Source organism: Hydractinia symbiolongicarpus, chromosome 3 (assembly GCF_029227915.1).
Source record: "Hydractinia symbiolongicarpus strain clone_291-10 chromosome 3, HSymV2.1, whole genome shotgun sequence".
NCBI lineage: Eukaryota > Metazoa > Cnidaria > Hydrozoa > Anthoathecata > Hydractiniidae > Hydractinia > Hydractinia symbiolongicarpus.
Genome location: NC_079877.1, coordinates 13,761,522 through 13,779,014, shown reverse-complemented (window position 1 = coordinate 13,779,014; position 17,493 = coordinate 13,761,522). Strand labels below are relative to the sequence as shown.

General features: G+C 32.8%; 1 protein-coding gene across 3 annotated transcripts in view; it reads right to left on the bottom strand.

The window, feature by feature from the left end:
* LOC130635860 (hemicentin-1-like) overlaps window positions 1–17,493 on the bottom strand; it is a 35,889-nt gene that overhangs the window by 4,129 nt on the left and 14,267 nt on the right. For 2 of the 3 annotated variants that reach the window (XM_057445364.1, XM_057445365.1), the window contains exons 5-26: window positions 15,475–15,780; window positions 15,028–15,324; window positions 13,889–14,218; window positions 13,549–13,749; window positions 13,244–13,390; window positions 12,500–12,817; window positions 11,809–12,069; window positions 11,375–11,671; window positions 10,908–11,216; window positions 9,625–9,927; window positions 9,027–9,344; window positions 8,520–8,819; window positions 7,930–8,229; window positions 7,441–7,749; window positions 6,836–7,147; window positions 6,162–6,467; window positions 5,138–5,446; window positions 4,598–4,909; window positions 2,949–3,275; window positions 1,360–1,662; window positions 311–474; window positions 109–193 (exon numbers count right to left, since the gene is read on the bottom strand). In XM_057445364.1, coding sequence (XP_057301347.1) covers window positions 109–193; window positions 311–474; window positions 1,360–1,662; window positions 2,949–3,275; window positions 4,598–4,909; window positions 5,138–5,446; window positions 6,162–6,467; window positions 6,836–7,147; window positions 7,441–7,749; window positions 7,930–8,229; window positions 8,520–8,819; window positions 9,027–9,344; window positions 9,625–9,927; window positions 10,908–11,216; window positions 11,375–11,671; window positions 11,809–12,069; window positions 12,500–12,817; window positions 13,244–13,390; window positions 13,549–13,749; window positions 13,889–14,218; window positions 15,028–15,324; window positions 15,475–15,780 — 6,114 coding nt within the window. The other variant, XM_057445366.1, reaches the window with a different exon arrangement.

The window sequence follows — 17,493 nt, the reverse complement described above, 5'->3', positions numbered from 1 at the left end:
AACAGATTTATATAACCAGTTACGGATCACAAAAACAAAACAAGCAAACATTAAATTTTCTTTCAAAGTAAAATCGAGCTAGCTAGAAGACAACAAAAAAAATCCTACTTTTTATCTTCACAAAGTAGGTGACTGGATTTCCACTGCCAAGTCCGTTACTTGGTGTACATACATACTTTCCTTCGGTTGCAACCTACGAAGAATGCAAATACGGTAAAAGATACTGGCAATCCAAGTTATTTTAAGTAGTAGTTATAACACATGCTGTTAGGGATAGTATATGCTGCGTAGAGTGTGAGGGATAACTTACCACTGTGGACGTAACGTAGGTCACACCATTGTAATTCATTGAAGTGTCATTTTTCGTCCAAGCATGCATAGACGGTGGATTAGCTTCGTTTGAACAGTCCAGTGTCAATGTTTCTCCTTGACTAAGAGTGAAATTTCTGCTGACTGCAGTCGTCGTCGGAGGATCTAATATGAAGTAATATAAATATTTGAAATATAACAGGTATAGTATAACATACCAGAACGAAAAGCTTGCCGTTATGTTGTTTCCATGGTCGTTGTTGTTTTCGTTACTATCTTTGTCGTCTTTGTCGATGTTTTTGTTATTGTTGTTGTCGTGTAAATGTCGAATGGATGTCGGTTGTTTTTGCGTTGTAGCTGTTACCGTGATTGATGACATTGTTGTTTTCGCTGCTATCGTTGTCGTCTTTGTCGGTGTTTTTGTTGTCGTTGTTGTTGTGTGGATGTCGTGTGGATGTCGAATGGATGTTGTTGCTGCTGCGTTGTAGCTGTTATAGGAATTGTTTGTCGTTGACGTTGTTGTCGTCCCTGCTGTTGATTTTTTCGTCAGTGTTCAGTCATACTGCTAATTATGAGTGTTTAGTTTAGGCATGAAAATTTCGCTTACCATATCTTACTCATAATGACTGGCCTCACGAACGATAAATGTAGGTAGCTTTTTAATTTAAGCGAATGTGACCACAAAGAGGCAGTTAATCAAAGCTCAAATATTAAAAAAATGGGGGCGCGCTAACGATAGATCAAACGTGATTTGCAAACAAAATAAATTTATTAAATAAAAACGTAAAATGACATTTTGTGGTTAGCTATGCAAAAAACGAAAATATAAGACACTTGTAATGTTATTTAGCCTTGGTAACATAAAACAAAGATTCTAAGATAAGTTGTTTATGTTATGAATATGCAGAAAGTATTTCAAAAGGTTATGCTTGTAATTAGTTTGGAGTATTTGGCGGTAATAGTGTTGGGTGAATTTTAGACACTGTGTGACTGTAAAACTGTTAAGTTTTCTTGTTAACGTTTGACGTTCTAATGAAAATGGTCACTTACAAAGTACGTTCAGAACTTTTGATTGATGACTAGTCCCAATACCATTACTAGCCTGGCATGTATAGTTCGCTAGGTCACTTTTTGCAATGTTAGTTAATGTGAGAACACTTTCAACAGTTACTGTCTGATCAACTGTAGATAACACATTAGTGGTATATCCAGACGGTATCACAACACCATCCTTCAACCACTGCACTGTAGCGCCTGGATTGCTTTTAAAATGACATGTGAACGATTTTGTAGAACCAACTGTTATATTCTCATGCCCACTCATCAAACCAGGTGCGATAAATTTGGGAGCGTCTAAAACAATAAGGAAAAGCTAACAGACGAGTAATCTATCCAGAAACACATACTTGCTATTTCAACAAAAACACACTTACCCTGCTTTGTTTTAATGGTAGTTAACAGAGACACAAGTTAACAGAGACACAAGTTAACAGAGACACAAGTTAACAGAGACACAAGTTAGCAGAGACACAAGTTAACAGAGACACAAGTTAACAGAGACACAAGTTAACAGAGACACAAGTTAACAGAGACACCAGTTAACAGAGACACAAGTTAACAGAGACACAAGTTAACAGAGACACAAGTTAACAGAGACACAAGTTAACAGAGACACAAGTTAACAGAGACACAAGTTAACAGAGACACAAGTTAACAGAGACACAAGTTAACAGAGACACAAGTTAGCAGAGACACAAGTTAACAGACACACAAGTTAACAGAGACACAAGTTAACAGAGACACAAGTTAACAGAGACACAAGTTAACAGAGACACAAGTTAACACAGACACAAGACGTTTTTCAATAATGTTGCAAAAATATCCCAGTCTAAGCGAGCCTGGGCGAAAGTAAAGACAATTAGTTTTACTTTTTTTGACATAACTACTTTGAAGGTTGATATTTTTGCCACCATAAAATTTTTTTTACACTCAAATTACCATGATAAAACTCGGGAACTGCTCCTTTCTGGGTGTCCGCAGATTCAGAACTACATAATTTTAGGATGTTTCGGGTTCAAATTTTAGGAGAAAGCAAAAAACGTATAAAAACTATTCTGTATTTAGATTTTTCCAAAATTTTAAGATGACATAAAAAGTTACTAATAATCAAGCATTTTCTTTTCTTTACTATCAGGGAGGTTGTTCATTTCAAATTGCAAAAATCTATGAACATAACTTATCAGGCATGTTGCAATATAAACGTAATGTTCAATTTCACGTAAAACGTAAAATTAAAATGTCGCAATAAACAATTTTGGTGATTTTAGGAGGACTCAATATTTTCGGCCCAAATTTCAGGTTATTTAGAAGATTTTAGGTGTGGAACCACTGCTTTTAAAATAAAACAGGTGATTAAAAAGTTCCTGGCCTTTCCTGCGTAAAATTCTAAAGTACATTACAAAACCATTGTTGTGAATGACAACAATTCGATAAGTGGTGGATTGTTTGAGAGATTTATCATTACATCGCATCAAGGTAGAATTTAAAAATTTCAAAACACAGTTTTTTTTAAAAAAAGAAAAGCAATAATAACCTTAATGTTTGAACTGAAAACGCTTTACTATTTTTTCATGACTTACATTGAACATTAATTTGCGTATCTCTTTGTGTGCTGCCGAGCTGGTTGGTGGCTTTACAACGATAGTAGCCTGCATCAGATACTTCAATCCTGCTTGGTAAAAATTGCAGCGTACTGTCAAAACGTACTTCGTGCTCTCTATACTGCGCGGGTAAATACTTAATCGTTATATCGCCTGTTATTGGATTGTATGTTGTACCATCTTCGGAGTATAACCACAATATCGTAGAAACTGGGTTCGAGTCAACATTACAAACTAAAGAGCTGAAGGTATGTTCAGTCGCATTGAATAATTTTGGGTCGAAGTCTGGTACAACCACTGGTGGATCTAAAAGAAGATATCATATAATTTCTAGAAGTTGTAAACTGCATTGAACCTATACCTCAGCATATCTTTTAAAACCACCTAGAACACAAATATAAATACATCTATCATAAGACGCAAAGTAGATCTCACTTTTTATTCTACCTTTCGGTCAAACAGTTTTGACATTTATAATCAACATTAACAACTTTATTTCTCATATATCGATAGATATCTACTGACTCGCCATTTGTGTGCTTTAGAAAAAATGTCTTTAATTAAAATAAAATGATTACACAAGTGACAGTCACTTTTATTGTCGTTGGTTGTCTTTTTCATTTCCGCCCCTAGATTGAAATTAACAAATCGGTTTTTTTTTAATATATTTACAAAATTTAAAGCTCATTTCATTAATTTTTTTTTGTATATTTATTTCACCGTATTTTGTGACTGCCAATAAGTAGATTTTTTTACGGGCCGTCCAGCTAATCTTATACATTAAAATACATTGTGCGTGTCTGTCATAAGCATAGGGGATGTGTTGTTGTTGTTTTTTTATTTTTTAATATGTATTTTTTAATAACGGAACTGGCGTATTATTATATAGATAACCTCAATGAAACGTCAAATTTAACAAATCATCATTTTTTCATCATGTCTTTTAAGTGCTATTATAGAAAAAAGTTAATTAACCTATTCTTCCATTAAAAACTTTTTTTAACGAAAAAACTTGAATTTACAACTTACGAGTAATTCACTTGAAGCAGATAAGAGACCATTACTTATTTCACTTTCCAACTTTTTTTTCAATTAAAAAATCATTTTAAAAAAAAACGTTTCGATTTTTTTATACAATTTTGAGCTATTTTTAAGAATGCTTTGTCAGTTATTATTTTTCTACAATTAATTGCGTTTTTTCCACAGGCATGCAACTAATGTTACATAAATACGCTAACTGTTTGATTATGCTGACTCTACACCATCTATACTTAATAAAGGTTTTTTAAAAAACCTAATTTTCAAAAAAAACAATGGACACAAACTTAACCTATCATGCAAAAATCACGATGAATTAATTTTCAGTTTTTGTTTTCTTTGGTGTACCTTATTTATTTGTGGAAAATGACTTATTAACTAGTTTTAAATCCTGCTCTTAACTGAAATTCACAGCAAACTTTTTAAACATGTTGTACAAATGGATTTTTTCCACAACTAGCGATTTTAGTAAAATTATAATGTGAACCTGCAAGAAACATAGTCGTGTACTAACCACTAAAAAATATTCATAAAATTTCAATTTAGTGACAAATCTGACTAAACTGTTAGGGTCATTATTTGACACTTACATAGTACAATCATATACGTTTTATCTTCAGCAGTCCCCAATGTATTTGTTGCTTTGCAAGTATAATTACTAGAATCTGTTTTATCCACGGATGTGAAAGTTAAATTAGATTGAATGTGTGCTCCAAATTTAGAAGCCTCTAGCGTTCCTGTATTGATAGCATAGTCAGAAGAGGTTGTCGGCATCAGAACACCGTTTTTATACCATTGAACGGTAGAGACTGGAAAGCTGTCTATATTACACGTAAGAGAGGGCGACGTTCCCTTCGTAACATTTGTTCGGCTATGAAATTTAGATGTGACGATTGGTGCATCTAAGAAAAAGAAAAATGGATGAATACTTTCATATTTGCATTTATTTCCTTATATAAATATACAGATTCACAACTGCCATGTTACACGGAGAAAAGCTATGCTAAGTAAGTAAGCCTGACATCAAATAAAAGAAAAATTTTCAAGAGGAGCATATGCATTAAACGGAGTGTTTAACAAGTAAATAAGCAGACATTACAATCAGTGGTGAAAACATTTTTTGGACTCACAATTGACAACAACGCAAGCTGTGCTGTTGATGTCTTCACCAAAAGAGTTGGTAGCTGTAACAGTATAAAACCCAGCTTGGTCTTTCGTCACTTTACTTCCTTCCAAATGGAGCATTGCTCGTTTGTACACATCAAACACACCACGATAGATGTCGTTTGATGATTTGATGTACATGCTATCTACAGTTGTAGAGTTATGCTGCCATGTGAACGTGGATTCTGACAAAGAGCGGACATCATATACCAAGTTTAACGGCTGTCCTTCGTTTATGGTGATGTTTATTAGGCCTGTTACTTCGATAGGTGGGTCTAAAGTCACGTTTTATTTACAATTTGAAGTTTATTTTCTGTCAATGGCACAACTAGCTTTATCCAAATATAAATGCAACACATGCTTGCAATAAACAAAGATAAATAAACTAAAGTGCCAAATCTTTTTTTCAAGAAATTTTTCAATACACCTTTCTCGAATTTACCTTCTTTGATGTACCGCAGCTCTTTCTCAACTTTTTTAAAGAAAATGAATGTAATTTTCGAAATCCTCACATAAAAAATGATAAATCGTGAAATTTCCATATTCATACATCAAACAAACAACCTGCTACAAGTTTTTTTAATTTTGTACTAATTAAACTTTGCTCGAATATGAGGCTTATTAGTACAAGTCGAAAATTAAGAAGGCTTTGACCGTAACAATGATGCCATCAAAACAGCACTTTCCAATGGCGGATTAAGTTCAAAATTTATACATTAAACAATTTACTGATGCTGAAAATGATGTTAAGGTCAAAACATCAAAATTCCAAAATTTTAAAAAACATGTAATTCGGGAAACGTGTATTGAGATCAGTTTTTGAATTACAAGACTTCGAGGGATGATATACAGCAATTAAGGAATCCTGATGTCTTTTTTGGCTAGTACGTAGATATTATTATATTGCAAGTAAAATTATACTTAAAATAGAAACCAATATTTTTTTAATAGGAAGTATAGTAGGGAAAAGAGATAAAAATAAATGCATACATTTTACGGTCAAATTTGCGCTTTCATCTTTTGTACCAACAGAATTCATCGCTCTGCATGTGTAAACACCTGCGTCTTCAGCACGTTGTACGTTACTTATGGTTAAAACAGATGACACTGTACTGTTCCATGTGTTGGTGGTAACGGTTTCAGTTATGCTGTGGTCTCCACCATCTGTAACTGGCGTTGTTCCATTTAAAAACCACGTTATTGTTGAAACAGGCTCGCTACTTACAGAACAGGTAAATGTAGCTGATTGGTTTTGAACAACAACAACATCATTGATTGGCTCATGCACAGGTGGATCTGTGGAATTATTTTAAAAAAGTTTACAATATATCACAAAGGTAAAGTTTGCCAGAAAAAATCACAACACACCAGTAAATTTTTTGTGATAAAAGTTACAATAATGTTTTGAATGTAAAATTAGAGAGTACGCTACTTTACCAGCTTGAGTGTCTATTTATAAGCTTACACGACACTGTTGTATAAATTTTGCAGAACAAAGGGAGCCCATCACACTTTTTATTAACAAAAATTATTAATTGACTTGTCAAAAACTCCGAAAATTTAAAACAAGTCGATTCAGTTTCATTTCTTGAATGTAGTTGTCGACTTTGTCTAGTCCTGCATACCTTCGTTCCTGTTCTCCTGTAAAATTAATTTATACTTACATTCCACGATAACTGTTTTTGTTTGACTGTTAACACATCCAAGAAAATTACAAGCTGTCACATTGTATTGACCAGACATATGTGTCAATGCTGACGTGCTGATCACACTTGATTGATTAACGGTAAAGAAATCTACATTTGGTGTATTTTGGATAGTTGTTTGCGGTGGGTCATTCAATGGGCTTAAATTATCCTTACGCCAGGTAAAATTTGCACCAGGATATGAATAAACTTGAAAGTCTAATGTCAATAATGTTCCCTCGGTTATTCTAATTATTTCATTCACAAGATCTTTCTCAATAACAGGGGCATCTAAGTTAAAAATTAATATTGTTTTAAAGACGTGCCGGCAATTGATACGCATAAAATTGCCTGTGTTTGTTTACTTTCCTTATAAAAATCAACAAAATAGCTCTTATTGATGTTAAAAAAAATAATCCAAATTTATCAATAGTTATAATTACCTAAGATTTAATGCAATGAATATACAAAGTTTCTGAAACAGGAGTTTTCTAGGTTTCTTTTTTCAAGGCAAAAATATTTTGTATGCTGGAAATTTTTAAATTGTAGCTTCTTGGTACTTTTAAATATATAGAGATACATACGACAAACTGTGAGATTCGTAGATGCTTGAGATGCTCCAACGTCATTTGTAGCTGAGCATGTATATATTCCACCTTGATTGGAAAGGATATTCGTGATAGTTATCGTTGATACAACTTCGCTATCAAACTCGCCCGTCTGTAAATTATTGGAGGAAATTGCGATGTTACCACCACCACTTAAACTGATGCCCCCACGTTTCCATGTTATAACTGGAAGGGGATTCCCTTTGAATCTGCATGTCAATGCATGTGTGTTTGTGGCATTAACATGCTCAGTAGATGGCACAGGATTTAGTAGCACCGGTTTGTCTAGAATTGACAAGAAAAAATTTTAATGACTGCAATACACCTCTGCAATACACCTCTGCAATACACCTCTGCAATACACCTCTGCAATACACCTCTGCAATACACCTCTGCAATACACCTCTGCAATACACTTTTGTAATATTGGTGCATAAAACTTCTATAAAAATAACATAATCTTACACTTTACAATGACCTTCCATTCATCTGCTTTACATCCAACAAAATTACATGTATAGATGTGATAAAAACCACCATTTGTGCTATCAACCGTGGCTGATGACAGTATACTTGTCTGCACTGTCGCTGAATTTGATGAGCTGTTTACAAAATCTGCCAACACATGACCAGACGTGATTACAGAATTATTGAAATGGTAGGTAAAATTAGATGCTGGATTTGAGGTAGCTATGGTTTGTAGAAACAATGAATCAACGCCTTCCGTAAGTGTTATTGTTTGTGTTGTGTTGGGTGTCGCTTGATCTATTGTAAAACAATCTTTTTTTGAAAAAAGCAGAAATAAGGAAAGCAGTCCTAATCCAAAAAAAATTGCAAATAAAGATGTAGATGAAGATAAAGGCATCATTGACAACAAAAATGCATAAAATATTGCCAATGTAAAAAGGAATTATATAAACAAACTTTTTATATCAGCTCAGTCTACAAGGAGAATAAATAATTACGATAATTAAACCGAAATTAAATAAACAGTATTGCCAAAATTGTGCGTGGTTACACATGACATATAAAATAATCAAAAGAGGAAAACCTACATTGAACAATGAGTTCTGAACTTTTGTTGATACTTGTAAATGTGTTGTTTCCATAACATACAAAATTTCCATAATCTGATTTTGCTGCATTGGTTATTGTTAAATTTGATTCCACAATACTGTATTCAGTGCTCTGAAATACTGTTGTTGTAAATCTTCCATCAACAGTAATTCCAGTAGGTACATCCCACCATACAAAAGGCTTAGGGTATGATTTTACACGACAGGAAAGCGTAACAGTATCTGTTTCATTGACTCGATATTGCATTACTGGGAATGTTGGCACAAAAGTAGGGTCATCTAAAAAAACACAAAGTTCTTACTCCTCGAAATAATTTTCAATACTTCTTCAGAAATGAGCATCACAATATAAAAACAATATCAAAAACAACGAAAGGGTTAATAATTGACTATAATGATAGTAATAGTAATAAAGCGTAAAATGAAAAAACAACACATATAAATATATTTAGAAATACTTGATTAATTGAAACATTACTTTCTTACATGAGATTGTCAACAAAGTAGTAGCATCATCAGATGCTATCAAGTTTCCTGCAATAGTGTTTTTTGCTTTGCATGTCCAGTTCCCATAATCAGCCAAACCAACCATATTTATTGTTAAAGTTTTACTAACTGTTGTAGCGTTATGATATGTATCTGTGAGTGTATAACCCAATTGTGGAAATGTCATTTCGATGTCATTTTTGCACCATGTGACAACTGGTTGAGGGTTTCCTATAGCAATGCACTGAATAGTGTAGTTTTTCTGAAATTCACTAGCACTTATTGTTGCAGGTGGATAACTCTTTATTGTTGCAGGATCTAAGTATAAAAAGAAATATTAATATCAAAACCTGGCTGCATTTTTATTAAAAAAACATTGATACTTTATGTGCGTATTGATATTAGTATCACTTTTACCAAGCACAGGACACCATAAACAATTTCCTTTTATTTAATTTGACAACAACAAATTTAATACATTATGCAATGCAATTTACATATTGATTATTAAAGTTTTATTATTTAAAATTCCTTTTTTTTCTTGAAATTATGAAATGAATGAATCAAAAAAATGTTACATGTGTACAAGGCATCTTACAATAAACTACGACGTTGGTTGTAAACTTCTCAAAACCCAAACTATTTGTTGCATTGCACGTATATGCACCAAGGGTATCCAAAATCACTGGATTGACTTTTATTGTACTAGTTACTTGGTCGATAGGACTGTTAGATGAGACAATAATTTCGTGAATACCATCACCATGAAATACTTCAACGTTATCTTTGTACCACTGAATAGTAGCAAGCTCGTTACTGGTTGCTACACATGAGAGAGTTAAGCTGGCTCCCAAGTTGACGTATTCAGTAGGATCAGGTTTCCCAGTTAACGTTGGTGGGTCTGCAAAATGAAGTCAACAACAAAAAATACTATTGTATAACTTTTACATCCAAAAACAGTTTGATCTGCTTGACAATAGCAGCAATGGTAGAACAACATTGCAAAAAATGTTTTTTTGTATACAGGGAATCGTTGATGGTGTCAATAAAACATAATTGGCTTAACTCCACTAACAAATAGATTTTCTAAAGGCCTTCCAACTACATTAGAAATGGGCACTTATCAATAAACCCTAGTGTTCTCAAAAAATTCAAGTCCTTCTATATGTTTCAAGAAGAAATTGTGTAGCTTAGCTGGGAAAGCAATTAATATCTCTTACAACCAGGATAAGGAAATCTTTTACAACTTTTTTCAACCTATGTCATTACATTGAAGATTAATACTATTGTAATAAAAGATAAACCTTATGAAAATGAATTACAGAATTTATTTTCATACTCTTCTTTATTTTTGTACGAATATAAATTATGATTTGAAGTTAAGCAGTGTATATCTCATATTCTTCTAAGCTTTAAAACAATTTGGGACAAAAATACTGTAGTTTTTTAAATTTTCAGCATTATATCACATATGAAAACTTTTTAAGGTAAATAAACATAAGAAACAATTGAAGAAGTTATGGTTTTTTGGGTCAAATTTTAGGAGAAATACTAAAAAGCATAAAAAACTATTCCATAGTTTGAGAGGTTTTGCTAATATTTCAGAAACAAATGAAGTTATTATTAATCAAAGCTTTCTTTGTTTTTTATGTCAGAGAAGCTGTTTATTTCTAATTGCAGTAATTATATAAATATAATTTATCAGACCAGTTGCAAGATAAACATATACTGAATTTATAATATTTTAAGTTCAAAATTGAGGTTATTTAGGTGATTTTAGGTATGTCTAACCTGTTTAAAACTTGAAACATAAATTTTTCCCCTGCACTGAATACCAACAAATAATTAAAAAAAATGCCAAGCAGCAAAACTTTGACTTACATTTCACATAAACATTTGTAGTCTCACTATCATTTCCTACCACATTTTTTGCGAAACATTCCAACACGCCGGCGTCATCCTTGTCAACCATTGTAATCGTAATAGTACTTTTATAGGTAGCAAAATCTACACCTTCATGAAGAAGCATTGTAGAAACAGAATGTCTCGTGATAGGTGCTGAATTCAACTTCCAAACAATTTCTATAGGTTTAGGAAAGCCTGTTGCAGTACATTCACGTGCAAAAGAAACCCCTTCTGTTAGATTTTCAGATGGCTGTACAAGATTATGACTGGTTATGTTGACAGCATCTAAAAAGGGAAAAGCATAGCACCATTTCTCTTACTAAGACTGAAAAATTTGTGAGCAGTCGAAATTTCTATAACCCCACTAAAATCACACAATGTTTGACAAATTGCTAAACTAAATAAACTAAATAAAAAAACCAACAACAAACAGTCAAACTTACAGTGAACAACTAAAGTTATGTTTTGAGAAACAGCTCCCCAACTATTATTTGCATAACAGTTATACACTCCAGCATCTTCTCTTGATACAGAAAGTGATGTTGCAGTACTGTTGACAATAAATAATGTTGAATTCGTTGTAGGATAATTCCCAATGACAATGTCATTTTCACTTCCACCACTAATTTTTGACCAGTACATGGTTGGTTGTGGATCACCATATACTTTACAAAGCATGTCGGCATTTGAAGATTCAGTGACTGTTACAGGATCATTATGTTCCATCAAAACAGGTGGAACTAAAGAAAAATTTCCATTTTCAACTTTTTACATAAAATACTTAATTTGAAACGACCAAATGATTCCATAAAATAAATAAATAAATAAATTATACACTTTAAATACTTTAAATAAAGTGTAAGAAGCCATTTCATACCTAGGACATCAAGCAAAAGACTGGCATTAACATCAGCTCCAACAGTGTTAATAGGAACACAGGTATAATTCCCTTCATGGTAATTCATCACAGGATTAATTACCATAGTTCCATTAGTACTATTATGAACAACAGCACCATTTAAATATATCTGATAATTTATCATTGTTGGCTTTGCCACAGCTGTACAAGTGAGATACACTGACTGACCCTCTATGACAGGATTGCTTGATGCAACTAGTGTAGTATTTTTGGGAGCATCTAAAAGTAAATCATTCTTATGAACAGTGAATGTATGGGTGAGTTTATAACTATTCCTAACTTTAGGATAAATTGTTAAAGTAGTAATGAAAGACGTGGCTTCACAAAATTAAAAGAGGTGAAGATACAGGAGTGAAGAAAAGAAATGTTCTGCACATGTTCATTCAGCGTCTCATCAAAAATGAAAATATTTTTGAGAACTACAAGTCTCATTTGTTTCAATAGTGCAGGAACAATTTCTAAATCGTTCGGGAAAACAGTTTACTCCCTGAATACTGTTTCATTTAACATTTAACTGTCTACAGGGTTAGTAAACTATTTTTTTATCTTATACTTTGCAAGCCTACTAAACAAATCTTTATAAGAACATTGAATTTAGAACTAAATGCTGTATACAAAACAAAAAAATCTCATACAAATCATTGCTTACAGTGAACTGTGAGTTCGCTATGAGCATACTGAAATCCAATTTTCCCGACAGCTTTGCATGAGTAATTACCAATATCTTTAAGCTGTGAATTAATGATAACCAGGGTACTTTCGACAACTGTCTCATTTGCAACAATTTCAACAACACGCTGAGTGATAGCATAGTTTGAACTATTGTTTAACCGAGAAAGATAGTTATGGTCGCGGTACCATTCAACAGATGCTGCAGGTTTACTTGTTGTAGTACAGGTAAGTGACACATTGTTGTTTTCAGAAACAGCCGCTTCAACTGGTATGATTTTTGTATCGTGGGGATTTACTGTTAATAAAAATATTATAATATTTAAGTAATTTTGTAACATTTGTGTACACAAACGATTGGAGAATGAAGAAAAAGAAGAGGGACCAAATTTTTTTAAATAGCACAACATTAAATTGGATTAAAAGATTCAAACATTACTACAAACATTTAAAATTTGTTTTCAAAAGATTTCAAAATTTTGAAATATGTTACCATTCGATTAAGTAACCATATTACAAGTTTGTTATTATGGGGAAGAGGGTGGGGATAGTTGTTATTTGTTATCTTCCAGTGTGACGTAATTATTAGGAGGTTTTAACTAAAAACATGATAGAGTATGATAAGAAGGTAAATTAAACGTCACGTAATAATTAAACAGCTTCTAAGAAAAAGACAGACTAAATGTATTTGAGCATATAAAAAGGAGGTTGTATGTAGACTTACTAATAACTAGTAGATAAACAGATCTTGAGAACACATCTGGACTGTCCTGGAAATTAATTTTTATCCCGTACCAGCCTTCATCTGCAACTGACACAGCTTTAATTGTTAAACCAGACAAAGTACTGGCATTGTAAACATAACGAGGGTCTAGAAATAAAAATATTTAATAAATTTTAACAAACTTAAATACACTCGATATAGTTTCTATTCTAAAATAAAACTAAACGTTGGAGTGGCAAAAAGTTTTTGTTATTTTACAGCAACATTTACGAAATGTTACTTATTTATATAAGAAAAACGTTAACCTTCCATAACATTATCATATCCACCATTTACATTGCTGAGTCTTCCGATTGTTTGCACAACAGAAAAATTTGCATCCGCATGTCTTTCCCATTTTATGAAGTCAATTGGTTGAGTGTACGTGTATTGCCAGTCAAAATAAATATCAGAACCAACTATGGAACATAGAGGATCGATGGGAACAGCCGTGAATTCACCATTTACTGCACAAAAAAAGAAATATGCAATAAAATACATTTGGGTTGTTTTGATGGCTTATTTGTTTGTTTACTTACTGTTACTACAAGCAATTGCATATACAGATATGTTGACAATTATTTAATCAAAATAATTAAAACTTACAAACTAAAACTGTTAATGATGAGGAGTCACTTCCAACGTCATTACTTGCTTTACATTCATATAGATCATTATTATTATTCTTTGTTATTGAAGTTATGGAAATCCAATTTGTGACAGTCCAACTTTGTGTGTTGTTAACCTCAGTCTTGTTTTTAATAACATTACCTGTTAAGTCCACCCCTCCTTTGAACCAAGTCAGTGTTGGCTTTGGGTAGCCATGTGCAGTGCAAAACAATACTACTGTGTCACCAACAGCTGTAGTGAATTTCCTGTTACCGCTGTCTTCAAAAATCCTCATGTCTATAGCAGTTAAAGTTGGCACTGGTTGGTCTAGAATATGGAATATTTTTACATATTTAATGTGATAGAAGGAAATATTCCTGTAATGTTTCTGTAAACAAAAAATGATAGTGATAATAAATTGTCTCAATCATGTTCTAAATTTTAGATTTCTTTATGCCTGGATATTTGTTGAGTCTAGGGAAACGATCCATCGTTACCGTGATTTGAAGCTGACGAAAACGATCAAAACGTTTTGTCGTTTCCGTAAAGAAGACCTTGCGGAAACGATACGTTAACGACGGTAACAATTAGCTTTAAACCGATAAATAAGTGGAGAACCATTTCATAATCACCCTAAGTTACTGACAAGACCTACTCCATAGTAGTAAAATATTATAATATAAATATATATATATTATAATATAAAATTATTATAATTTGAACTATTGTCCAAGGGACACAATTTATCGTTACTGTCTTTATTGTTTCCGTCAAATTTCCAGGCCTGTTTCTTCAATTATGTTTGCCCTGTAATAACCTGGCTCTTAGATAAACTAGTGAAATAGTGACCTGTAAAACCAAAATAAGTATCAGTTCTCACAAAGAAGTTTTCTTTTATTTATTTTAAATACAAATTTGATTGCTGAGTTTTGGAATGTTTTGAAGTATTGACACTATTTTTTACAGCAAATAGTATATTTTAGTGACCAATCATTTTCATTGTTACTATTTCATTTAAATAAAAATTATATATAAGTGTTTATCTTTTTAACAAATTACTTCTCTTAAAAAATTTTTTACAGGCCTGCCTGTCTTGGTGTAACTTTTTTGTATCTACTTTAAACTAAAGAACCTACATTTTAATAACAGATTTGTAGTGTTTGAAGCATCAGGTGATATGCCATTTGAGGCAAAACATTCCACGATGCCAGCATATGTTCTTGTCAAATTGACACTTATGGTGCTGGTGACATGCCATATGGAGTCATTTGTTGCAGTTACAGTTGGAGTGACTGGTATTGCCACCCCATCGTTCTTCCATGTTATCACAGGCTTTGGATATCCATCAGCAGTGCATGTGAGCTTTTTTACTTCATATTCCGAAACTTCCTCACTTGGATACACAAGGTTTGATGAACTGATTGTTGCAGGACCTGTGTTCGTAAAACCAAAGAAAAGATAAAAAATAAGTTTTAATTCTTATTTTTGAACAAGATTTTGTGTGAATACTAACTACACTAATTTTGTACACTAAGTTCAAATTGCGTACAAAAAAGATATAGCACTATGAAAAATATACGTACACTTTATATAAACAGTGATATCCCTTGAAGCTACACCTAGATCATTCCAACCATAGCATCTGTATTTACCGTAGTCATTCTTCGTAGCTGATGTGATAATTAATGAGTGGTTTCTGTAGGTAATTGATGTATTTGAATAATGCAAAACAGTTTGGTTAGTAAAGGAGCTAGAACCTCCTTGTATCTTCGTCCAGTTTAAATTGCTTTCCAATAATGGATCCCCATGAATTCCACACGTTACCGTTGCATTGTCTCCAATGTTAAGTTCTACTGGGTCACTGTCCATGTACCAGATTTGTGGTTTAACTGAAATATAGAAGGGAGAACGTTACGTCCTTGAAGATATGAGTTGTTTAAAAATCACTAAAAAGTATAAATTATTAGTTCTATACAGTTTTTCCATCAGAATAGGGAAAAAAGTGACGTGATGCAAGCATGTTTTTTGTTCTTCTCTGTGTTGTTCAAAAAACAGTTTCATACTAATTTGGGATAAACAGTATTTAGGTGACAAAAAATGTTTTGGTATTAAAAAAATGTTAAGAATGCGCTTATGTTAACTAACAAGGCAATTTAATTTTTTCCTTCTGTTCTAATTTAAAATAGTGACAATCTTTGTCAAAAAGGAGGCAGTCTTAATTTTGTAGACCAATTTTGGCTGAATTAGTTATTTAGGCAACAAAAAATCATTTTTAGGCAACTGCCAAGTTTAGCATGGTTTTAAATTGCTGTGAAGAGAACGGTCATGCTCTTGCAGCTTGCTGTGAATATCATATCTAAAACTGCTAGATAGTTATAATATCATTAGGGATAAAGAAGAACTGCTGCACTTCGTCTGATATGCTTAAATTTTGATACTGTAATTATAGTAGAGGAAAGAGAGAATTTCTTTACGCCAACTTTATGGCTTCATGACAGAAAGTTCAAATACAAGTCGCGCTTACGATATTTATACTTTGATATATCACTTTTACTTTGTGGAGATATTAAGCAGTGCCCGGGACCTGGTAATCTCCGATTGAACCCTGACCTAGAAAGAATTACATCACTGAAAGGACTGCACTTATTTCATCATAACGTAAGAGAATTATGGAATAATATTAATAACATTACAGAACTTTGTTCAAGTTTTGAAAATATCGATGTGCTGACCCTTAGTGAAATGCATACAAACATCACTGAACCGGAGGAGCTGTTTAAATTAAATAATTATTCCTTTGTAAGAAGAGATCCAACTAAAGGTATTGGTGGAAGCGTTGCAGCATACATCTCAAATAAATTTGTTGAAGGAGAGCACTGGAAAAGAGGAGAAGATCTTGAAAATAAGGAAATTGAAGCTCTGTGGCTGGAAATAATGCCTCCAAAGACAAAATCATTTCTGATTTGTATTGTTTACCAACCCCCGGATAACTCAAAATATTTACATCCTCACTGTTGTGAAATATTTTAAGAGTTGTTATCAAATGCAAACAAACACTGCAATGAAATGATTGTTATGGGAGACATTAATGTTAATTATCTGAAGAGTGGTAATCATGACGACATAAAAGCTACGTTAGAAGTCTTTGGTCTCAAACAGCTCATACAAAGCCATACTCGCATATAGACCATCAGTCCGAGACATTAAATAATCCATTATCTATTAGAGAATCGATAGTAATACCTACAGCATACAGTGATCATGATATGGTTGGCTGCACCCGGAAAATTATTCATATCAAATATAAACACAAAACGATAAAATGCAGGAATATGAGGAATTATTACTTAGAAGCATGTGACTGGAGTGAAGTTTATAATTCATCGAGCGCTAACGAAGCATGGAGAATCATGAAAAATGTTATGCAAACACTTATTGATCCAATGATTTCAAATACAACCAAGAAGGCACAAGGGAAGCCAAGCCCTTGGTTAACTGACGTAAAATGGACAAAAGAGATCAACTGTATCGAAAATCAAGGAAAAGTAGATCCAAGAATGATAAACGTGACTTTATTAAAATGGGTAAACATGTGAATAACA